At 33.7% G+C, this 20,562-nt stretch overlaps 2 protein-coding genes across 4 annotated transcripts; one reads left to right on the forward strand and one right to left on the reverse strand.

Annotated features, from left to right (window-relative positions):
• Window positions 243-8,600, forward strand: LOC109714257. Of its 3 annotated transcripts, none has more exons than XM_020238800.1 (10): window positions 243-417; window positions 3,447-3,529; window positions 3,643-3,723; window positions 4,687-4,776; window positions 4,880-5,046; window positions 6,607-6,676; window positions 6,900-6,979; window positions 7,063-7,125; window positions 8,068-8,144; window positions 8,235-8,600. In XM_020238800.1, the coding sequence occupies exons 2-10, from the start codon at window positions 3,449-3,451 to the stop codon at window positions 8,333-8,335; spliced, it is 810 nt and encodes a 269-aa protein (XP_020094389.1). In that variant the 5' UTR covers window positions 243-417; window positions 3,447-3,448; the 3' UTR covers window positions 8,336-8,600. The 3 variants fall into 3 exon arrangements, with proteins under 3 accessions (XP_020094389.1, XP_020094388.1, XP_020094387.1); XM_020238799.1 differs by having other exon boundaries at window positions 243-412; window positions 3,444-3,529; XM_020238798.1 differs by having other exon boundaries at window positions 243-412.
• LOC109714258 lies at window positions 9,196-12,652 on the reverse strand. Its single transcript, XM_020238801.1, has 3 exons — window positions 12,292-12,652; window positions 10,068-10,196; window positions 9,196-9,700 (listed from the first exon to the last, which is right to left on the reverse strand). Exons 1-3 carry the CDS (start codon window positions 12,601-12,603, stop codon window positions 9,521-9,523), a joined length of 621 nt encoding a protein of 206 aa, XP_020094390.1. The 5' UTR covers window positions 12,604-12,652; the 3' UTR covers window positions 9,196-9,520.

Here is a 20,562-nt window from a genome sequence, read left to right on the forward strand (position 1 = left end):
AATCCTTCCTCTCCCTGACTCGCTCCCCAGCATCACAATTCACAGGCTCCCTCGACATCACCGCTCCGCAGACTCGTCTCTCTCCGCCTCCCCACTTGGCGACCTTCGCCTCCCCCCACCGCCGCCCGAAGTATTTCAGGCACCAACAACTTCTCTAGCTTCGTCGATCGATCGATCGATCGATCGATCTATTTCGGAGTTTGGCTTCTAATGAGGATCTAGTGTTGATTTTTCAACAGGGATTTAGGTAGGTAGATCGCGCTGGATCGGTGGGAATTCGCCAACGACTGCTTCCAACGAGGCGAGCGGCGCCTCCTTTGCGACATCCACCGCTGAAAGATCGCCCCTCCGCGCATCATCCTTCCCTTCGAGCTCGGCGCCCCGTCCTCCTGCCCCCGACCTCGGGGCTTTCGTGAGTTTAGCTTTATTTGTATTGTGCTCAAGATGCATTTCTAGTATCTCCTTTGACAGCATATGATCACCGTTGCTACTTATATATCCATTAGTTTATGCTGCATTGCATTGTTTAATTCTGATTATTCCACTAGTTAGAGTGTGTATGTTCATTCACTGATAGCTTCTTTTTTTATTTTTTTCATTTTATGTTCCTTTGGATTATTATTTCCAAAATTTCTAATGTGAACACTGATCCAAATTTCTAATTTGAACATTGATATCTCTTTTCCATTTTGAATTATTATGTTGTGATTCGTTGTATGTTGGTCTCTTTGTGCATACCCTTTGTTCTTAATTTTTTTTATTTTAAAATACATTTTAAATTGTTGTGTTGTGATGTGTTTTTATTTGGACAATGTGTTATATGGTAATGGATTTTACATTGTTGTGTTTACTTGTAAATAGTTGTGATTTGCTCTAGATTAATTTTTTTCTATCTATATTTTGTTACGAATATGGCTTTTACTTTTAAAATATATTATAATTTCTAAGTGAACTAACGAGTCGAACACAAACACAAGCTAACGAGCCGAGTCACGAGCTAACGAGCTAATGAGTTAATGAACTAACGAGGTTGCATTGATTAATCGAGCTAGCGAACCGAACACGATCTAGCTTGAAGAAATTGCGAGCTGATCATGAGCTAGACCTTCGAGCTCATCACGAGCTCGAGCTGAACACTAGCCAGCCTCTAACATTTTGGCCCGAGCTCAAGATGGATCCAGCTCTGTGAGACCCAGGTAATCCTATACATAAGATATGATAGCTCTAAAACTCTTAACCCAGCTATAGTATTTTAGACAGTGGCTAGCCCAAGAGGTTAAGTGAGTTAAGCGTGTTAGAACTAGAGTAATTCTTGGATGGATGACCCCCTGCGAAGTGGGGCGTCACAAGCTCACTCGTGTTTGGCTCGTTTACAGCTCTAATCTAAGGATAACTTATTTGAATTTTTTTTTCAGTATGATTGGAAGTAGAAAGTTTGATTTTTTATTTCTGAAAGGTCTTGCTATCGATGATTTGGTAAGATAGCATATTTCACCTATGAGGTGATTTATCTTATTCTAAAAAAATGACTTGAAAGCCAAAAATAATATTCTATTTTAAACATTTGATCATACTTCTCATCGTCCAAATGTACAATTTTCTTGAATAAATCAAGAGAATATACCTAACAAGTTATTCACGCATTCAAGCAGGGCCTAAGGTAATTTAGCATGTCGTCAACAATTGTAGTCCTTTAGTTCTATATGAGATTTGAGGATCGTTATGAAGTTGGAGGATATTTCTTGTAGATCAAAAAATAAAGAGTGCAATAATTATATTAGGGCCTTCTACTTCTATTTGTTGCTTTGATCTCAATTGATAGTTAAAATCTCTATCGGAGTCCTCTTTGCTCTAAGAGGAAGGGGAATCTCTTATCCTAGTCTAAACTAGAAACCAGAAGAAGAATCACTTCTTTATTAATTAATTAAATTGATTGCTAACTACAAAAGAGGAGAAGTCTCTTATTTGTAGGCCTAAAATTAATATAATAATCCTAATATGATAAGAAAACCAAATAAGGAAAGATAACTTAGAAAATATTTGTAGTCTAGTAGATCTCACAAATAAAATATCTTTCCCAATCTAATAAGTAAAATAATTCTTATCTAATAATGAAAAGATTTCATATCTAGATCGTTGTAAGATTCGGAGTTATCGCAACAATCCCTTCCGCTTAAAACATGCCTTGTCCTCAAGGTGTGAGACAATGTAGTTTCAAAGGGGAGGGATTTGTTGCGATTATCTTAAATTCTGAGCCGATCCAAAGAGCTAGCTTTCTCATTATTAGATTATAGAATTATTTTATTAGTAGATTAGGCAAGAGATTTTATTTGTCATATCATGGTAGACTAGGAGTGTCTTTAATTTATGTATTCTGCATGTAGTTTCCTTATCATACTAAAATTATTAATATTTCTATTCTAGGCCTACAAATAAAGGGGACTTTTTTTATAAAATAACCCTGTGAAAATTTAAAATTTGCAAAATGACCCTGTCAAAATTTTATTTGGAAAGTTAACCCTCCTTTCGCCACGTCGGCGCCATGTCAAAATTTCTTTTAAAGGCGGTGAATCGTTCCCCGCTTTCTCCCATTCTTTTAAAGGCGGTGAATCGTTCACCGCATTCATTAAAATTATGCGTAAATTACATAGGAAATAGAAAAAAGTGAGGTTGTTAGGATTATATGTGGATCATTAGAATTTTTATTTGATTATTAGGATTGTATGGATAGATTATTAGGATTTTTAGGCTGTTAAGATTATATGAAATTATATGGATAAATTATTAGGATTTAAAGGTTGTTAAGATTATATGTGGTTTGTTAAAATTTTTATGTGGTTGTTAGGATTATATATGTGATATAGAAAGAAACAGTAAATAAGTGAAAGACGGTGAGTGATTCACCGCCCTTAAAAGAAATGGGAGAAAGCGGGAAACGATTCACCGCTTTTAAAAGAAATTCTGACGTGGCGCTGACGTGGCGAAAGGAGGGTTAGTTTTCCAAATAAAATTTTGAGAGGGTTATTTCGCAAATTTTAAAATGCTAGAGGGTTGTTTTATAAAAAAAGTCCAATAAAGCACCTCTCCTCTTTTATATGGAACGTTATAAACAAGATAGATTTTCTAAGATTTTCTTAGAACCTTGTAGTTTAGACTAAGTTAGAAGAGGAGGTTCTTTTTTACCTTGGAGCATAGAGGCGTCCGATAGAGATTTAAATCTATCAATTGGTATCAAAGCTACAATGAGGAATGGGAGATCCTAACAAATTATATGCCAACATATGAATGTGTGAAATTGCATTGTTGTTTTCCTTTTTCATGAATATGCATATGAGTTTATTCTATAACTTAGCTTTAGATTATATAGCAGCTTGTTAATAAAGTTCTTCGATATACTTCTATTTACCTATATCTGATTTTTTTTTTTTTTTTTTTTTTTATAGCAGGGATGGGAGGTGATCTCTATGCATTGGACTTCGACGGCATCCTCTGCGACAGCTGCGGCGAGAGCTCCCTCTCCGCTCTCAAGGTTTTTTTTTTTTGTCATTTTCTAATTTACAATTTTTTTTTCAAAAAAAAAAGACTAATTTTATTATAGGTTAATTATTTACCCTCTCTCACTCTCTCTGTCTCTGTAAATAGGCTGCTAAGATTCGGTGGTCTTCTCTGTTCGATCAAGTGAATTTGTCCACGGAAGAGTGGATTATTGACCAAATGCACATTGTGAGCTTCGCCCCTCACTTTTTTCTTTTTTAAAAAAATTTTGGAAGAGAAACTACATAATTCATGTACTCCAAATCATCAGAGATTGTTGGAATATACCCAATTTATGGAATATACCCAATTTATTTGTCTTTGAATGTACGAAAATTTGAGGTATTTTCTTGTTTTTTGTTCCATTGAGACATGACCAGAACGAAGCCGGAATTTATTTTTGGTGGGGCCAAAAATTATAAAGTAAATTATAACAAAAGTTCAGAATATAAAGAACAAGGTTTCTACAAAAAATATTTTACTTTGGCCTCTTGAATTTATAATATTTTAATTTTTTCTATACCATAAGTATGGATCTTTATGTAATTTTTAAAAAAAGTTGAGGGGGGCCATGATTACTGTGGGCCTAGCAATAGCTCCTTCCCTAGACATGATCTACATTATTAGAAGTATTGAGAAATCAAAGTCTACAATTTTTGGAGCTCTTTTACCTGCTAATAATATATAGTAGTGGCGATGTTTAGACATGCGTCTGCTTTTATGCCTTGATAGGAACAAAGAGGCAGCCAATTCTCTTGCTTGTAGAGTTTAAATCAAATATGATGAAGTAAGGCCTTAACAACCACTAGGAATAATCTATTGATGTAGCATGAAAAAAAAAATTGTCTTTATCCTGCAAGAGTAAAAATTTAGACCTTGTTTGATGTTGTTACGTCTATTGTTTTTATAAATAAAAAAAAAATACCATATGATTAGACGTGCAGGTTGGTGGATTTCTTGCTTTTGTTGTCGTCTTTGTCAGATAGCTTGTAGTGAAACTTGGATAGATGTGAAAAGTAGCAATTTTATGTTACTATTGTGTTTTGTTTCAGCAAATTCAGCAAACATTACATCAATACCTAACGAGACCTTAACAATTCATTTTGAGTGATAAAGCTGTCTAATCTAACAAATGTCTCTAACTTCTGCCAGCTTCGTCCTGTGGTCGAAACTGGATATGAAAATCTGTTGCTTGTTAGGTTGCTATTGGAAATTCAGATACCATCAATTCGAAAATCATCGGTAAGCACTGTTATCTAATAATTTAGATCTTTAATGTTGGAAAGAAATCACTAAGCAGTAGGTTTTGTCTAATGAGGTTGTACTTCTATTCTATACAAACTAGGTTGCAGATGGGCTGAGTATCCAGGCCATATTGGAGAACTGGTTGCAACTGAAGCCCGTCATTATGAAAGAGTGGAATGAAGAGAGAGATGCTTTGATTGATCTGTTTGGTAAAGTGAGGGATGAATGGATAAGGAATGACTTTTCAGGGTGGATAGGCGCTAACAGGTAATAAGTACGAACCATTATTTCTTCAATCTCATTCATTACAGGCTCTTGCAACGAATGCTCGACTCTTGCGTTGGACAGAGTCCACTGTTCAATAGTTAATAGTTAAGAGTATTTACTTATGAAATTCATTTTAGTGAGAAATGATATCAATGTATGTCAAAAAATATTGCATAATTTCCTCCCAACTGAAGTTTATAACTATATTAGCCGCGTAATTTTGGTAACAACAATAAGATGCATTGCATTGATTCTAATTTGTGAAAGTGTTTGGTGCTTTCAAGGTGCTGTCAAGTTTTTACGGCAATTACTTTTTTTCATGAGATACGTAATTATTCTATCATTATTTATAAAAAACAAAAATGAAAACCCTCAACCGGTAGGGTGTGTTGTTCATTGTGTTTTGTTTTTCGTCGATTCTGTTATTCTTAGTTACTCATTAACAAGTTTTGCATCAGATCTTATTTTCCTTTGGAAAACAAATATTGAGAATAAATCAATAACTTTATTAACTTCTAGAGTAACGCTTACTATAGTTTTATGTGTATGGAAGCCTTCGTGCTTATTAGTTGTTTTCAATGATAGAACTTCTAAATTGACAATTCATAACGTTAAATATGATCGAGCATTTAAAGTATTTAGAAACTAAATTTCTTTATCCTTCGTAATTATTATAAAGTCCATCAAGCGGGTATAAAATGAACGGTTAAATTGAACAGCCTTTGACAAATAGAAAATCGGATTCTTCAAATGAAGATCAGAGTTATTTAATTTGATTTAGATAGTGAATAAATTTTCTATAAAAAATTCAACCGATTTGGTTTCTTCTATAACATTAAACTAGAAAGTGCCCCATTCCCATTGTTAAAATTATCAATTTTGAGGCCTTTTGATTGTATGGTATGGTGTTAAAAAATCATGAAACAGTTTCTGTAAAGTTCAAATGTTCTAAATCATTTTTAATGGTATCGATTGTTTATCTAGAATCTCTATCATCAAAAACTACTTATGAGTATGAAGGCAATTGCACTCATGAAAGTATAGTAGTCGGACCCTAATTTCTAATAACAACATTGGTAATAACAACGAGTTTGCAAACAAACTAATGAGAATAAAAACAGGAGAAAACTGTGAACTTATAGTCTCTTTCATAAAATAGCAGACTCTCTTAGCTTGACAGTCCTAATGTTACTATGTAATCTCCTCCATTACAGTTGTCAACCTCTCTATTATAGCAAAATAGTCGATGTCTGTAATCTGTTCTCTTTAGTTTCCAATCACTCACAGCCTTTCATGGCAGCCGTATTTTAATGCATTTATGATTTTTAACCAAACTTCAATAATCTTAAACAATTTAAGACCAAAGCTGGTTCTTATGACGAAATAGTAATAGAAGATTTTCTGAACTATTACAACATCTAGTGAAATTAATTCTACTATAGCTACACAGCTTCCTCCTTTGACTCTAAAGTAAGTGCGTAAATAGCTGCTTTTACTCATATACTTTTTTTAACCAATGAAATCGACAATTCATATATTGACCAGTAGATGACGCTGCAGATTTTATCCAGGTGTAGCCGATGCCTTAAGATTTTCAAGCTCTGAAGTGTATATTGTCACTACAAAGCAGGTATTGTCTTTATTTTCTTAAGGATTTTTTTTCTGTTTCTACAATTGTCTCTTCATGTCAAACTCCAAAGTCTTTTTAAAAGCAAATTCTTTAATACCTAACAGTTCTCCCATTAGTAGTTTAGTTGCATATGCTATCATATTTATACCGCTGTAAAACATTGTAGGATCATTTTTTGTCCTTGTATTCTCTCCATCTCTAATTGGTCTTGTGTTGGCTTCAGAGCAGATTTGCCGAAGCATTGTTGCGAGAACTCGCTGGAGTTAATATCCCTTCTGAAAGAATATATGGCTTAGGGACTGGGTTAGTATAAATTTGTGCACTTCAGTTCTGTCATTCCCATTTCAGGTCATTGTTTTATGATTTGACATCTTATTGATTTTCAGGCCAAAAGTAGAAGTGCTAAAACAGCTGCAGTCAATGTCACAGCATGACGGTCTGAAACTTCAGTAAGTTCTAACTAATGTGGTTCATATTCATGTAATGCGTCAATTTTTTATTCATGTTAAAGTTAACAATTGTAATTATTGTAAGTACTGCATGTGTTCCTTTGTTCAAGTAGTAGTCTCTTATTCTGTACATTGTGATTATTGTGATTCTTTTCCCCTAACTCTTGTGGTTCATATTCATGTAATGTGTCAATTGAACATTTTTGGTACATGTTGAAATTAACAATTGTAACCATCTCATATTCTAAATACTGCATGTGTTCCTTTTAGCAAGTAGTAGTACTATCTTATTCTGCACATTATTGTTCTTTTCCCCTAATTCATATTTTGTCGCATTCATAAAATGTAAAACTATTGGTTTTTAAGACTCCCAACAAATAATCTTTAGCAACAAAGGGGAGGAAAAGCAAAACTAACTACCGAAGTACGATATCCTCTCTAAATAGAATCTCAAGTGCTACTTCTATTACACTGGAAAGCATAGGATTTACTTGTTACATTACCAGACATTCAGAAAAGCAACAGAAAAGAATTCTTTTCTTTTCTTCTCCCACTCTGATGTCAAATCCAAGTGCATTGAAAGCGTTCAAATGTTTGCGACTAATTTAACTTTAGCCAGCATCATCAGACAGCCAAAGCATGTAGCCATTCCTATTAAATGTGGCATAGCTCTTGGTCTAATGAGTAATAGTATATCAAACCATATAGATTATCCAATGGGCGATGCACCAAAGGTGAACAATATCTGAGTTTACTTAAGAGAAAGTTGATTTTAGCTCCTTTAATAGGCAGCTATCTTTGAGTTTGAAATCATGCACATATAAGATAGAAGGGTTGATGGGAATATAATAGGAGGTAGTGCACTTCTTCCATCCTATTTGTCTATGACAAGTGCATTCTTGAAAATACTTTTGCTTATTTTACTAATTTGGTCCTGGCCAGTTTTGTGGAGGATCGGCTTGCAACCTTGAAGAACGTCATCAAAGATCCCGCACTTGATCAATGGAATTTGTATCTTGGTAATCTTTTTCGTCTCTGCTTGTTCAGTGTTGTACTGGCTGTTAAGTACCTCTCTTACAGTTGCTCTTAATATTGTCTTCTTTTGGCAGGGAGGTGGGGATACAACACAGAGAAAGAGAGGGAGGAAGCAGGAAGTATCCCAAGGATTCGCCTGTTGGACCTCACTGACTTCAGCGAAAAGCTAAAATAACTGAATTTTAGGCTTTGTTAATGCTTGCGAATCCAATTCATTCAACTAGATTTGGGCAATTGCAAGCACATAAATTTATACCTGATGATTTTTATTTTTTTTTTTCAAGAAACCACATTTCAAATTCTAGAATTTTCTGTTATTCCCTTTTTTGTGTTGGTGATTGAGTTTTCTGTGTAGATTTTTGCTAGCATGGAATGCATCACGGAGCTCTATGGGCATCAACTCAGCTAACCAGTTTGGCCCTAATTGGAGCTTTTTCCAATGAGTTGTTTGAGTAGAGCTCGTTGAAAAAACTGTTTGGTTCCTCGGAAAAATGTGGGAATGATCTTTTAGGAAATTTTTTTTTTTGTGAAAACTCTCTTTTCGACGGTTTTTGTTTTCTGGATAAAAAATTCAAAAAAGAAAAACACTATTTTTCCATAAAATTCGGATTTTTTTTTTCGGAAAAACTATTTTTCCTAGCAATCAAACAAACAAAAAATAATTTTTCAAATAGAAAATTATTTTTTTGAGATATTTTGGTTTTCAGAAACCGAACACCCCCTAAAAACCTATTCATGAATGATCTTACATGTCAAAATCGCTATTAGATATATCAATTACATGCCGGCCTGGTTTGGTTACAATTACATCCTTGTCCTCCAAGTTTTATGCAATAGTGCACCGTCAAGATGGCAAAATGTTTGCACACTGTAATATTCAATGCAGTTTGTTTAGGCAACGGAAAAGAAGTTCACACATTTTTTTTTTTCACTTATTTAGATTTCCAGAAATATTAGTTTGCAAACAATCGAATTGGATATCTATTTGCCAGTGCATTCAGTTGTAGCTAAACAGCAAACTCGAACTACTTGAGGAACTAAGAACTTGAACTACATTAGTGTTCTATGAAGAAACAGAGTAAGCCCACATCTCATCAGGATTCTGGACCATAGAACTTGAAGATGAGGCAAAATTTTGCTAGCAACTTTCCAAGGTGATGCAAAAGTAGTATCAACATTGATAATTGCAATGTCGCTAGTGGCGAGTACACACTTCCATTCTTCACTCTTGACAACCTAAAGTAGGAAAGAATTGATTGAATTTCAACCTATTATTATGATGTTATAATTCAATAACGTAGTAAAGACTTGATTATATCTTCCTTTCTATTGGTGACACAAAGGCGGCCTCGAAGCAATTCTACAACTCATCTTCGTAACCAACATGATCTTCAGTAGAAGCTTGGTTCTCAGCAACACTCCTCTTTCTCCTCAGCATCTCAATGACTTCGTCGAGAGGAGGATCTCCAGGCCTTCGATAGACTAGATCCCCGATCTTCATCTCATATGCCTCCGGCTGGCTCAGGACAAACTCTTTCAGCTACAGAATAGATCATCAGTCAGAACTGCTTGTGTAGTCTAAAATCTCAAGCGGATGACAGTAAAATCAATAATATTTGCCAAGAGAATGTACCTAAATTCTAAAGTTCCGAATAAAGGAACTCCAAATTTGTTTTCTTTGCTATGAAGGTACATTGTTAACAATAATATAATATTGAAAATAATGAGGTTAGTTTCGTACAGTTGGAAGTATTGGGACAAACTACGATTGAAGCAAATTTTTGAACAGGATCAAAAGTAGTTATGACCACATGATAGATAAAAAAAGCCAAACAAATAATTCCTACTCATGATTAGGGATATGCAGTAGGTCATCGGATTGAGTTTGACTCCAATTAAGTCAATACCTCTTCTATATCTTGCCCCCTCTCCAGAGTGAACATGATGGTACTCAGATCGAAAGCCATGAACTTGGTCTCCACAGAGCCAGTTCTCAGTAATTTGCTCCATTTCATAGCAATTTCAGGTATTTCCTCCTGAAAAGATTTCAAATTAGAGAAAACGTGAATATAAAAGCTTGAACATCATATGGAGCAAAATTTCTTTCATATCATCCTGAAAAACTTAATATCTATAAAACATAATGCAAAGCTGATCGTACTTCAAGTTGTTGAAGAAAAACTTGTGCAGTCCTCAACAAAACTAACAAATTGACATCCATAATTTAAATAAGTTCAAGTAATTAGAAACCAACACTTCATAACTGAATTATAGCAAAACAACAAAATCTTGTCACGTGCTACAAGTGCAGATGCTAGTTCTAACTATATCAAATGCCCAGTAACTATGAAACTTTGGACATCGACGAGAAGTGATCTTCTTTGCCAAACAATGTTGTAAGCATGTGAGCATTCTTCCACAACATAATTTTGAGTCAAGATGGCTCAATTATTCCTTGATCAATTGTCAGTTGTGATTAACCTTACAATCTGAAATAATTGGTCATGAGAAACCAACAAACGAGATTATTCTCTGATGAAACTTAAACTGATAGTATGAAGCTACTAAAACTATGTACAGGGTTAATGATCACAGATCGAGGGAAGAGTTCTATTGATCCTCCATGAGAAATGCCCTAGACAAGGAGGAAAATGATGGGCAACTCCACTTATCTATGAATGAATAGTTACTGGCCCAAAGGTCTAATATAGACAAAAGTCCAACACCAAGCAATCAAACCTTCAAAACAGGAAAACCTCAAATCCTAAGCAATCAAAACTAGATATTAAAACATGATTTTTGACAAAAAGATAAATGAGACCAACTATAATCACCATATTTTTGGGCTGAAAGCTGTTCCGCATGATGCGGAAAACTGTATTTAGCTGGAGCACACTAAAACCTTTTTAGCTGTTAACACTATGTTTCAATCATGCCGGCACTTCTTAAATTTTAGTGAAAATTTAACCAACCCAATCACCAACCAAAAACCGGTATACCCTAGCCTTCGTTTTCAACCAAGACAATATTCAGCACAGAAATAAAGATCTTTTTCATATGAGAAAACTTTGAATTATCATAGTAAGTAAAGCTCACTAAAAGTAGGAAAATAAGATATTCAGCATAAGTATGTCCCAGTAAATTAGAACATATCACACCATGAGAAACATCGCAGCCAGAAATTTGGCATGCAATCAAACAACGAGATTTCTTGAAAAACAAAGAATCTAGATGAAAAAAAAAAAAAAAAAAAACTTTGTGAAATAAACCTTCAAAGGTTAAAGCCTTTCTGAGTATGAATTGCTGCAATGGCATGTTTAAGGTAACTGCTGTTATGCAAAGCTATCTCATGTTGACATCTCTCATTAACCAGTGAACTATCATAGTCATGCATTCAACAATGTTTAATGACAAAATTTCCCATCATTCATCCATGGCAAATCACCAAAACCTCGACTAGTATAGCTTACAATATATATAGTTGTTGAAACAGTTTCATTATGCATACAATGGGGCCTTACCCAGTGACCAGTGATCACTCAATGAAATCATCAATGCCACTAATCCGCACAGAAAATGAGTATTCGCTTCTTACCAAAACTAAAATGGCTAATCATGATAGCAAAGCAGATCACCAAACTAAAATTTAAAATCTAAATTCTGAATAAATAAAAGGTTACAGATATAATTGTTAAATATATTCCAAGGTCATTTTCTCTTATATCGAAATTTTGCTAACATGATATCAGAGACAATCCTAAACTCATTCGTTCTGTTACATTGTGGGTTCGATCCCACCTGTTAACCCCACACGCCATGTATATAAGAATTTCTTACCCCATATTCACAACATGACAAGTTCTTAGTAATAATTCAAACAATAAACAAGAAGATAACAGTTCCCCAAGAGAAAAATCACAATAAACGACCATAATCCCGATCAAAATCAAGAACCTAAATGCACAGCATTCTCAATAACGCATCAAAATCAACATAAGAACAAAGCATCGAAACCCCAAACTATGATCTCAAAAACTCTAATCACATTTTAGCTCCATTTACTCGAAAAGTACTCAAAATTCCTAGGAAACGAATCAATTCGCGATAGGCATCATTGATCGCCATACGTACCCTAGAGCGCGAGACTCCCAACCGGAGCTTGACGAATCCGTAGGAGGGCCCGGTGTGGCTCCGCATCAACTCGGCCTGGATCTCGGAGGGGCGCATACGGGAGAAATCTGGCGGGGGCTCAGAGGAGCTCCGCTGCGGTCCCCGCCGCTTCTCCCCCCACCGCCGCCATTCCTCGTCCTCCTCGTCGTCCACCACGTCGTCGAGCTCGTCGGGGATGCTCACCGTGCGCTTCGACTCCTCCGATACCTTCGCGAGGAGGAAGAAGACGAAGACAAAGAGGAGGAGGACGAAGAGGGAGGAGCTTCGCGACATTGTTGAGGAGCTCGAGCTCGTGCTCGGAAATATTTTTTTTTTTCAATTATTTTATGAAGTATTATAATTATAAAAGTAGTTGTTTGAAAAACTACGGACCGTCTCTAGAGCGATTGGCAAATAACTTGGTGCTTCACATCTGAAATTTTTAAATTCAAATTTAAATTTAAATTTATATTTTTAATTAAATTTATTTTTAAATAAAATAAATAAAGTAAAAGTTAAAAGAATAGAGAAATTGATAATTTTGAATTACCTGTCTAATCTTTCAAACTTCAATTTTACCGTCTATTGATTTATTTGATTGAATCAAATAAACAATAATAGTTGCAATTTAATTTTTAACTAATTATTTATTTTAACAATTATATAATTATAAAAATTTATATAAAATATATTTACTATATATTAAAATTTTAAAGACAAAATATCGTTGAATAATTCAAATCAAACAAATTGAAAGATTAGATAATATAATCAAAATTTAAAAAAAATTAAATAGTAAATTTAAATTTATTCATAGCTCAGAAAAACTTTATATATATTAAATTATTTATAAAATAAATTTAAATTTTGCCAGATAAGTAAAAAATATATAATACTATAAATGAATTGCAACAAATCATTCATCAATTACCGACCGTCCGTAGAGCAAATGGCAAAAGGCTTGGTGGCGGGTATCCGAGACCCAAGTTCGAATCCTAGTTGATTCACATTTCCAGCTAAATTTATTTCTAAATAAAATAAATGAAGCGGGTAGCGTGCTACCTATATCTCAAAAAAAAAAAAAAAAAAATCATTCATCCATTTATTTATTCTCCTACTGCATTTGTTGTCATACTACATTTTTAAGGACCTACAAACCGATGTGGGAAATCTAGTAAAAGTAGTAAATGTTATACCGTATTTAGAAACAGTAAAATATGGTAAATAATATACTCTGTGCTCTAACACCTGGAGAAATTTTGGTTGTAGATGGAAATTCAAAGAAGATGGATAGAAGCTTAAACATTGTGAGTAAAAAATCTTATTTGGAGGCAGTAATTCATTTACCACTTTAATAGCATAACTATTTATTAAAATATACTAATAAATCACGTTCACCAAAGACACGTACGTTCTCTCTCACTCATGCACCAGATGTATATCATCATGACAAGCTTGAGCCGTACACCATGGGGGCTCGATCGGCCGTACCCGCTCACCCAAAAGCACCCTCAAGACACTGTAGACTCGCTCCTCAGCAATTGCTAAATGTACTCAATTCTAGTTTAATTAGAAGTTTTATTCTAATTTAAATTCAAAATCTATTTAATTTATCTCGCGTAGATTTCATTTGTCCACCCTAATCTACCTTGAATTTGACTACAAATCTATTCAAATTCTAACAATTTTATAGAGTAATAAATAAGTATAAATTAATAATGTTTAATTAGTGTGAGAAGCAAAAGAAAGGATTAAGAACAGAATTGTACCTTACTGTACTTATTATAATTAATTAATACAGTACTTGTTATTATCATTAATTAATACGGAATGGTCAATCAGTATTTGGTTGTATATTCATTAATTATAGTAGAATGCTAAGAATTATATAAGATAGTAGTTGCAGCAAGACTGTTTACAATTATGTAAGCATGTAAGGACAAACTTACATTTAAGTTCAAATACGAACTTAAAACTAAAAGCTTGAATTCAAATTAACATTTCCAGTGTAAACTGAAATGTAATTTAAATTTGTAGGGTTCACAATTAAAGCTAATAATGTAAACATGAATTTACAATTCAAATTCCAGTTGAAAAATAAAAATTTAAAACATAAGTTAGAAATAAAAATAAACACCAAATACCACCTTGTTTACTTTTGATTACGTTTTTACGTAAAATTGAGTATCAATTTCAACCTGCGGTAGGGCTGTAAAACGGGCAGGGCGGCACGTGGGCCGCCCGGCCCGGCACGACCTCGGCCCGGGCTACAGCCCGGCAAAGGTACTGTAGCATCCGTGTCGGGCCAGGCTGGTCCGAGGCTCTAGGCCGTGCTGGACTGCCCTTTTGGAGTCTGACGGCCCGACACGGCACGGCCCGAAACAGGCCTGGGCCGTGCCGGGCAGAGGTAAAGCTGGCTAATCGGCACAGCACGGCCCGGCCCGCTTGAGCCGTGCCAGCCGGGCCCGAACCACATGCCCCAAGGCAACTGTCTTGGACCATGTGGTCTGAGCTCCTGGGGAGGAGGGCTCCTGTCAAGTCTCAAGGTCTGCTAGGGAGGTGCAGTTTGGCCCAATGGACCAAAATATTTTAGTCCATTGAACTAAAATCTACCTTTTTATTTAAAAAAATTTATTTATTTTTTAAAAAAATTAAATATTTACTTTAGTATAATTATTTTTATATTTTTTATTATTTTAATCAAAATGTTAATTTTAAATAAAAATATTGGATGTTTATATTTTAGATTTTTTTAAAAAAAATTAAAAATAAATATTTTATTAGGCCGGCCCGAAACACGGCCCGTGCCTCCCAGGCCGAAGGGCCGTACCGGGCCAGAGGGTAGATAAGCTGGGCCCGGCACGGCCCGGCCTAAAATTAAATTCGAGGCGGCCGGGCCGGGCTGCCCGAGCTCGTTTCGGCCCAAAAATGTGGACGTGCCAGCATTCACCCCTACCTGCAGGTTTCGATTTTTTTTTCTTTTTTTTTTAAAAAAAATGAATCCAAAATTTGAATGGTTTTTATTAAGTTGTAAACTTTGCCGAAATGTTAGACTTTTTTAAAAGTTGATGTCGACATTTTAGCTGGCTATGTAAATTACAAATATAAGTTCAATTTTCAGTTTATAAATTAAAATTAAAATTTTTATTTAAAATTGAATTCATATTTAAATATAATTTTCTATTTAATTTGAAGCACAAATTTTTGAATTTTTGAATTAAGATATATCTATTTTAGCATGCCGAGTGCGTGATATTGAAAAGACTAAAAATGAGGTAAATTTATTTAAAAATTTAGATATTTTAGGTACAGGATATTTATGAAAAGTAACAATGATTAAAAGTTTACTAAAATATTTAACTCTATTAACGTCTCGGGCCTTGCCACCACCAAAAATGTTTAAGTCGGATTAAGAGTATTAGCTTTATTATATCGTATATATAGGACTATCTGGAATCTCACACTTTTTTTTTTTGATAACTGATATAAGTATTTGTACAATAGACTACTGTTTACGTAATTAGAGATTAAGTCGCGGGATAGAAAAAATGACGAGATTTAAGTCGCGGGATAGAAAAAATGACGGTTATTATCGGTGCATTTTATTAGGAGTATAATGAAAATATATGCCGTCCTTTCCCAACTGTTTTTCTTACACTAATTTTTAGTTTTGGGCCTATTTTCCACTTATGTCCATTATGCGATTATGGATAATATTTATTATTTAGCATGATTAATTTCGACAAATGTGTCTTTTCTTATATATAAAATTATTATCGTTCAGAGTTTTCGGTCAAGCAAGTATTTAGTTTTTAACTGGATCGGCTCAACATTGCTCGATGATTAATTTTATGGTGCTTTCTCTATCAATTTGATAATTTGTCCATAGAATGTAGTATATAGGCTGCACTTTGTTTTTCTTTTTTCTAATTTTTTTCCTTCCTACTCTAATACTGCTAGAACGTCCATCAATCAAAGGCAATTAGTAAAATAATTTAGAATAAATTATTGGCCAACCGAAATTTGCAGTTTGATTAGCTTCCTATTCAGATTGGCCAACCGAAAGTTGGAGAATAGCTTACTTCGATCCGGTGTGGATTTTAGCTTCATTCACAAGTTACTTCTGTGTGAAGTAGACTGCGACATCACAATGCATCTTTTACATTCATTACTGTAAGCTTAGGTATGTTTGGTTCCACATAAAATTGTGGAAAAGAAATTTTTGGTGGAAAAAAAATTTACGTCGTTTAGTGTTTGATTTGTAGTAAAAAAAAATAGTTTTCCATGCCTGTTGTTTGGTTGAAAGAAAAAAAATTAATGAAAAGTTATTTAATATATAATAAAATATATTATTAATATATAATATTATTATACTATATATATTATAATTATAATTTTTATTTATAGATTAAATATATTTAAAATTACAATAAACATATTATATAGTATATAAGAGTTATATATTTAGATATTAATAAATATATTATATATTTTCGATTATTTGTTGAAAGAACAAAAAAAAAACAAATAGAAAATGATTATATATTTTTTTATTATTATATATATTAAATATATATTATTAATATACAATAATTATTATACTATATGTATTATTATTATAATAGACTTTTTATAAATAAATAGATATAAAATATATTATACAAATATATTATACAATTAAGTATATAATATAATACATATTAGTAGCAAAATCACATTGTTGCTACCACTCAACCCTAGGGGGACCACTTAACTCTAACCGACTAATATCATCCTGACCTACAATTTTTCATCCAAGAGTTAAAAATTTGATAGCAAGAAGAGCGTTTTACTATTAATAGTATTCCAGCCTAATTCTATATATATATATATATAGTCCGGCTACTATGCTATTAATAGCACGAAGCACTTTGTGCTACCAAGTTTTTCGCCGTTAGATCTACACTTTTGATTATTTTGACCCGTTAGATCATACTATTCAACTAACCACCCACTCAACCCTAGGGTGCCTACACCATCCTAACCGCACATCTCTTAATTCAATGGCCAAAAACTTAGTAGCACCAATGACTTGGTGCTATTAATAGCATAGTCGCCTACTTCATATATATATATATATATATAGAGAGAGAGAGAGAGAGAGAGAGAGAGAGAGAGAGAGAGAGAGAGAGAGAGAGNGTTAGATCTACACTTTTGATCATTTTGACCCGTTAGATCATACTATTCAACCAACCATCCACTCAACCCTAAAGTGCCTACACCATCCTAACCGCACATCTCTTAATTCAATGGCCAAAAACTTGGTAGCACCAATGACTTGGTGCTATTAATAGCATAGTAGCCTACTTCATATATATATATATATAGAGAGAGAGAGAGAGAGAGAGAGAGAGTTGGTCTGGGCTACTATTAGTAGGAAAATCACATTGTTGCTATCAGTTTTTTAGCCTTTGGATCAACTCTTTTCATTATTTCTAACCATTGGATTAAATACTAACCCAGTGAGGACCACTCAACCTTAGGGGGACCACTCAACTCTAACCGACTAATATCATCCTGACCCTACAATTTTTCATCCAAGAGTTAAAAATTTGATAGCAAAAAGAGCATTTTACTATTAATAGCATTCCAGCCTAATTCTATATATATATATATATATATAGTCCGGCTACTATGCTATTAATAGCACGAAACACTTTGTGCTACCAAGTTCTCCGCCGTTAGATCTACACTTTTGATCATTTTGACCCGTTAGATCATACTATTCAACCAACCATCCACTCAACCCTAAAGTGCCTACACCATCCTAACCGCACATCTCTTAATTCAATGGCCAAAAACTTGGTAGCACCAATGACTTGGTGCTATTAATAGCATAGTAGCCTACTTCATATATATATATATAGAGAGAGAGAGAGAGAGAGAGAGAGAGAGAGAGAGAAAGAGAGTGAGTTGAGCTAGAATACTATCGATAGCATAGCGGCACTTTTGCCATCAATTTGTTTTCGATGATAGAGCCTCCAAATTGGTGATCGGTACAGTTGAATATGAGCTATATCATTTGAAGTATTTTTAAATTTTAAATAAAGATATATCTATTTTGGCATGCTGAGTGCATGATATTGGAATATTTATTATTAGCATGATTAAGTTTGACAAATGTGTCCGTCTACATGTTTCTTTCTTCTTTTTTTTCAATGAAACCAAAAATTTCGAATGATTTTTTATATTAAGTTGTAAAACTTCGCCAAAATGTTAGACTTTTTTAAAAGTTGATGTCAACATTTTAGTTGGCTATATAAATTACAAATATAAATTAAATTTTTAGTTCACAAATTAAAATTCAAAATTTGCATTTAAAATTGAATTCATATTTAAATATATTATTTATTTAATTTGAAGCGGTATTTTTGAATTTTGTATAAAGATATATCTATTTTGGCATGCTAAGTGCATAATATTGGAATATTTATTATTAACATAACTAAGTTTGACAAATATTGAAGAAAAAGTTGTAGGAAATAAACTTGACAAACTGATAGTAAATTTAATAAAATTAAAATTTTTAGCTCAATTAAGTCTAAAAAACTCATATAACAAGAAAAAGTTGATTAAATTTCAAAATCTTAAAATTTAAAACTAAATAGTAAATTTTTAAATTTAGGCCACTGATTATGATGAAATTAATGGAAGTTTTTAGTGAAACTCTACAATCATTAAGCATTAGGGATCAAAATATAGTATCTTGATCACATTTAGTAGTTGCACCGGGTATCGCCAATTCTTTTCAGATGAAACAGTTTTTTTTTTTTTATAATTTTGTGACTTATACCAAATTTAAATGTTTGACTTGTAGGTCTGGCTAATCCAAGTGATGAAATTATTTAGTTAAACAATATAATTATCAAGCTAACCAATAGTCAAAAAATGGTGAGTTACGTACACAAATGTCATTTTACAAAATAATTATATTCTAGAGGAGTATAAGAGATGCAATGAGTGTTGAATCAGATGTAGCCAATAATTTTCTTCCTTATAATCATAAAAAAGTGTCGAACACTTTTTAAGAATTTATAATCTCAAAGATTGTATTTAAATATTTGGGTACTAAATGCAAAATAACCAAACGGTTATGAGCTAAAGATGCACTTTTGTAATTTTAATAACGGTTAGCAAACCAAAATGGATATGTTTATGGTAATAATCCATAGAGTCAGTAATTTAATAAAATTACCTAATAAATTTTTAAAAAATATAGTAAAAAATAATTAGAAGCTGTGAGTTTAATAAAATGACCAATAATTTGGGTATCTTCAACTATTCGATTTATTAAACAATTAGTTATCATTCTCTAGTAAGATTAGTAAGTGCAATATAAAATTATAAATATAATGAGAAATAGTTACATATACACCCCATTTGGAGAGTAAATCTTATAACTCACCCATCCAATGGGTGGGGTGCTTTCATTAGTCACATGATGTTACTGATTAAGTCTAGATACTGAAAAATTTAAAAAAAATAAAAAATCATAAATATGGATAAATATAAAGGCAGGTGAGGGCTATTTTTAAAAAAACGCCATAATTGAGAGTGTTGGAGCTATTTCTCACCGCACTCCCGCGAAGATGAGACCTATTTATAGATATCGTATCGATAACTGATTCATTTCCCAGTGTCATCTTCATCTCAATCCCTTTTTATAGATACCGTCTCGATAACTGATTCATTTTCCAGTGTCCTCTTCATCTCAATCCCTTTCTCCGTTGCTTTATTGTTACCAAGGTACGTCTCTCTCTTTCTTCCTTTCTCTCTCTAGGGCTTGTTTTATATCTCTCTTAGCTAGCTAGGTTTGATCTGATGCCTCTCTCTTGTTCTTGTTTATTATTTCATTTAGATGGTTGCTCGAATGGCCATTCAGAGTTTTTTGTGGTCGAGGTCATTCACGTAGGGATGAGTCATATCATCCTGTGGTATGTTTGGCCTCTACGTTCGTACAGACATCTTTGTCTGTATCTCTCCGGCTCGTATGTCGCCACCGACCTCGTCTCATAGTGCACTAATTCTAAAGAAAATGGAGATGGTGGTGGAGATGGGGTAGTGAGGTCGATGGTAGTACGAGCTTCCGCATGGAAGATGTCAATGGAGTGCACGCCCCATTCCATCCCTCATTTTCAGCAGATGTTCGTGTGGAGATATATGATCGAAGTCACGCAGTGGAGGAGCCTCTTGTACCACTGGATGGGTGATATA

Source organism: Ananas comosus, linkage group 8 (genome assembly GCF_001540865.1).
Source record: "Ananas comosus cultivar F153 linkage group 8, ASM154086v1, whole genome shotgun sequence".
In the NCBI taxonomy this organism is placed as follows: domain Eukaryota; kingdom Viridiplantae; phylum Streptophyta; class Magnoliopsida; order Poales; family Bromeliaceae; genus Ananas; species Ananas comosus.

What these genes read in the sequence shown, in the direction of transcription:
- LOC109714257 (XM_020238800.1), top strand. Translation starts at nt 3,449, where the DNA reads ATGGGAGGTGATCTCTATGCATTGGACTTCGACGGCATCCTCTGCGAC. An exon ending in GCTCCCTCTCCGCTCTCAAG is followed by an intron (nt 3,530 to 3,642) that starts GTTTTTTTTTTT and finishes CTCTGTAAATAG; the next exon opens with GCTGCTAAGATTCGGTGGTC. An exon ending in TCAATGGAATTTGTATCTTG is followed by an intron (nt 8,145 to 8,234) that starts GTAATCTTTTTC and finishes TTCTTTTGGCAG; the next exon opens with GGAGGTGGGGATACAACACA.
- LOC109714258 (XM_020238801.1), bottom strand. Translation starts at nt 12,603, where the DNA reads ATGTCGCGAAGCTCCTCCCTCTTCGTCCTCCTCCTCTTTGTCTTCGTC. An exon ending in TGGGAGTCTCGCGCTCTAGG is followed by an intron (nt 10,197 to 12,291) that starts GTACGTATGGCG and finishes AAATCTTTTCAG; the next exon opens with GAGGAAATACCTGAAATTGC. An exon ending in GGGGGCAAGATATAGAAGAG is followed by an intron (nt 9,701 to 10,067) that starts GTATTGACTTAA and finishes TCTATTCTGTAG; the next exon opens with CTGAAAGAGTTTGTCCTGAG.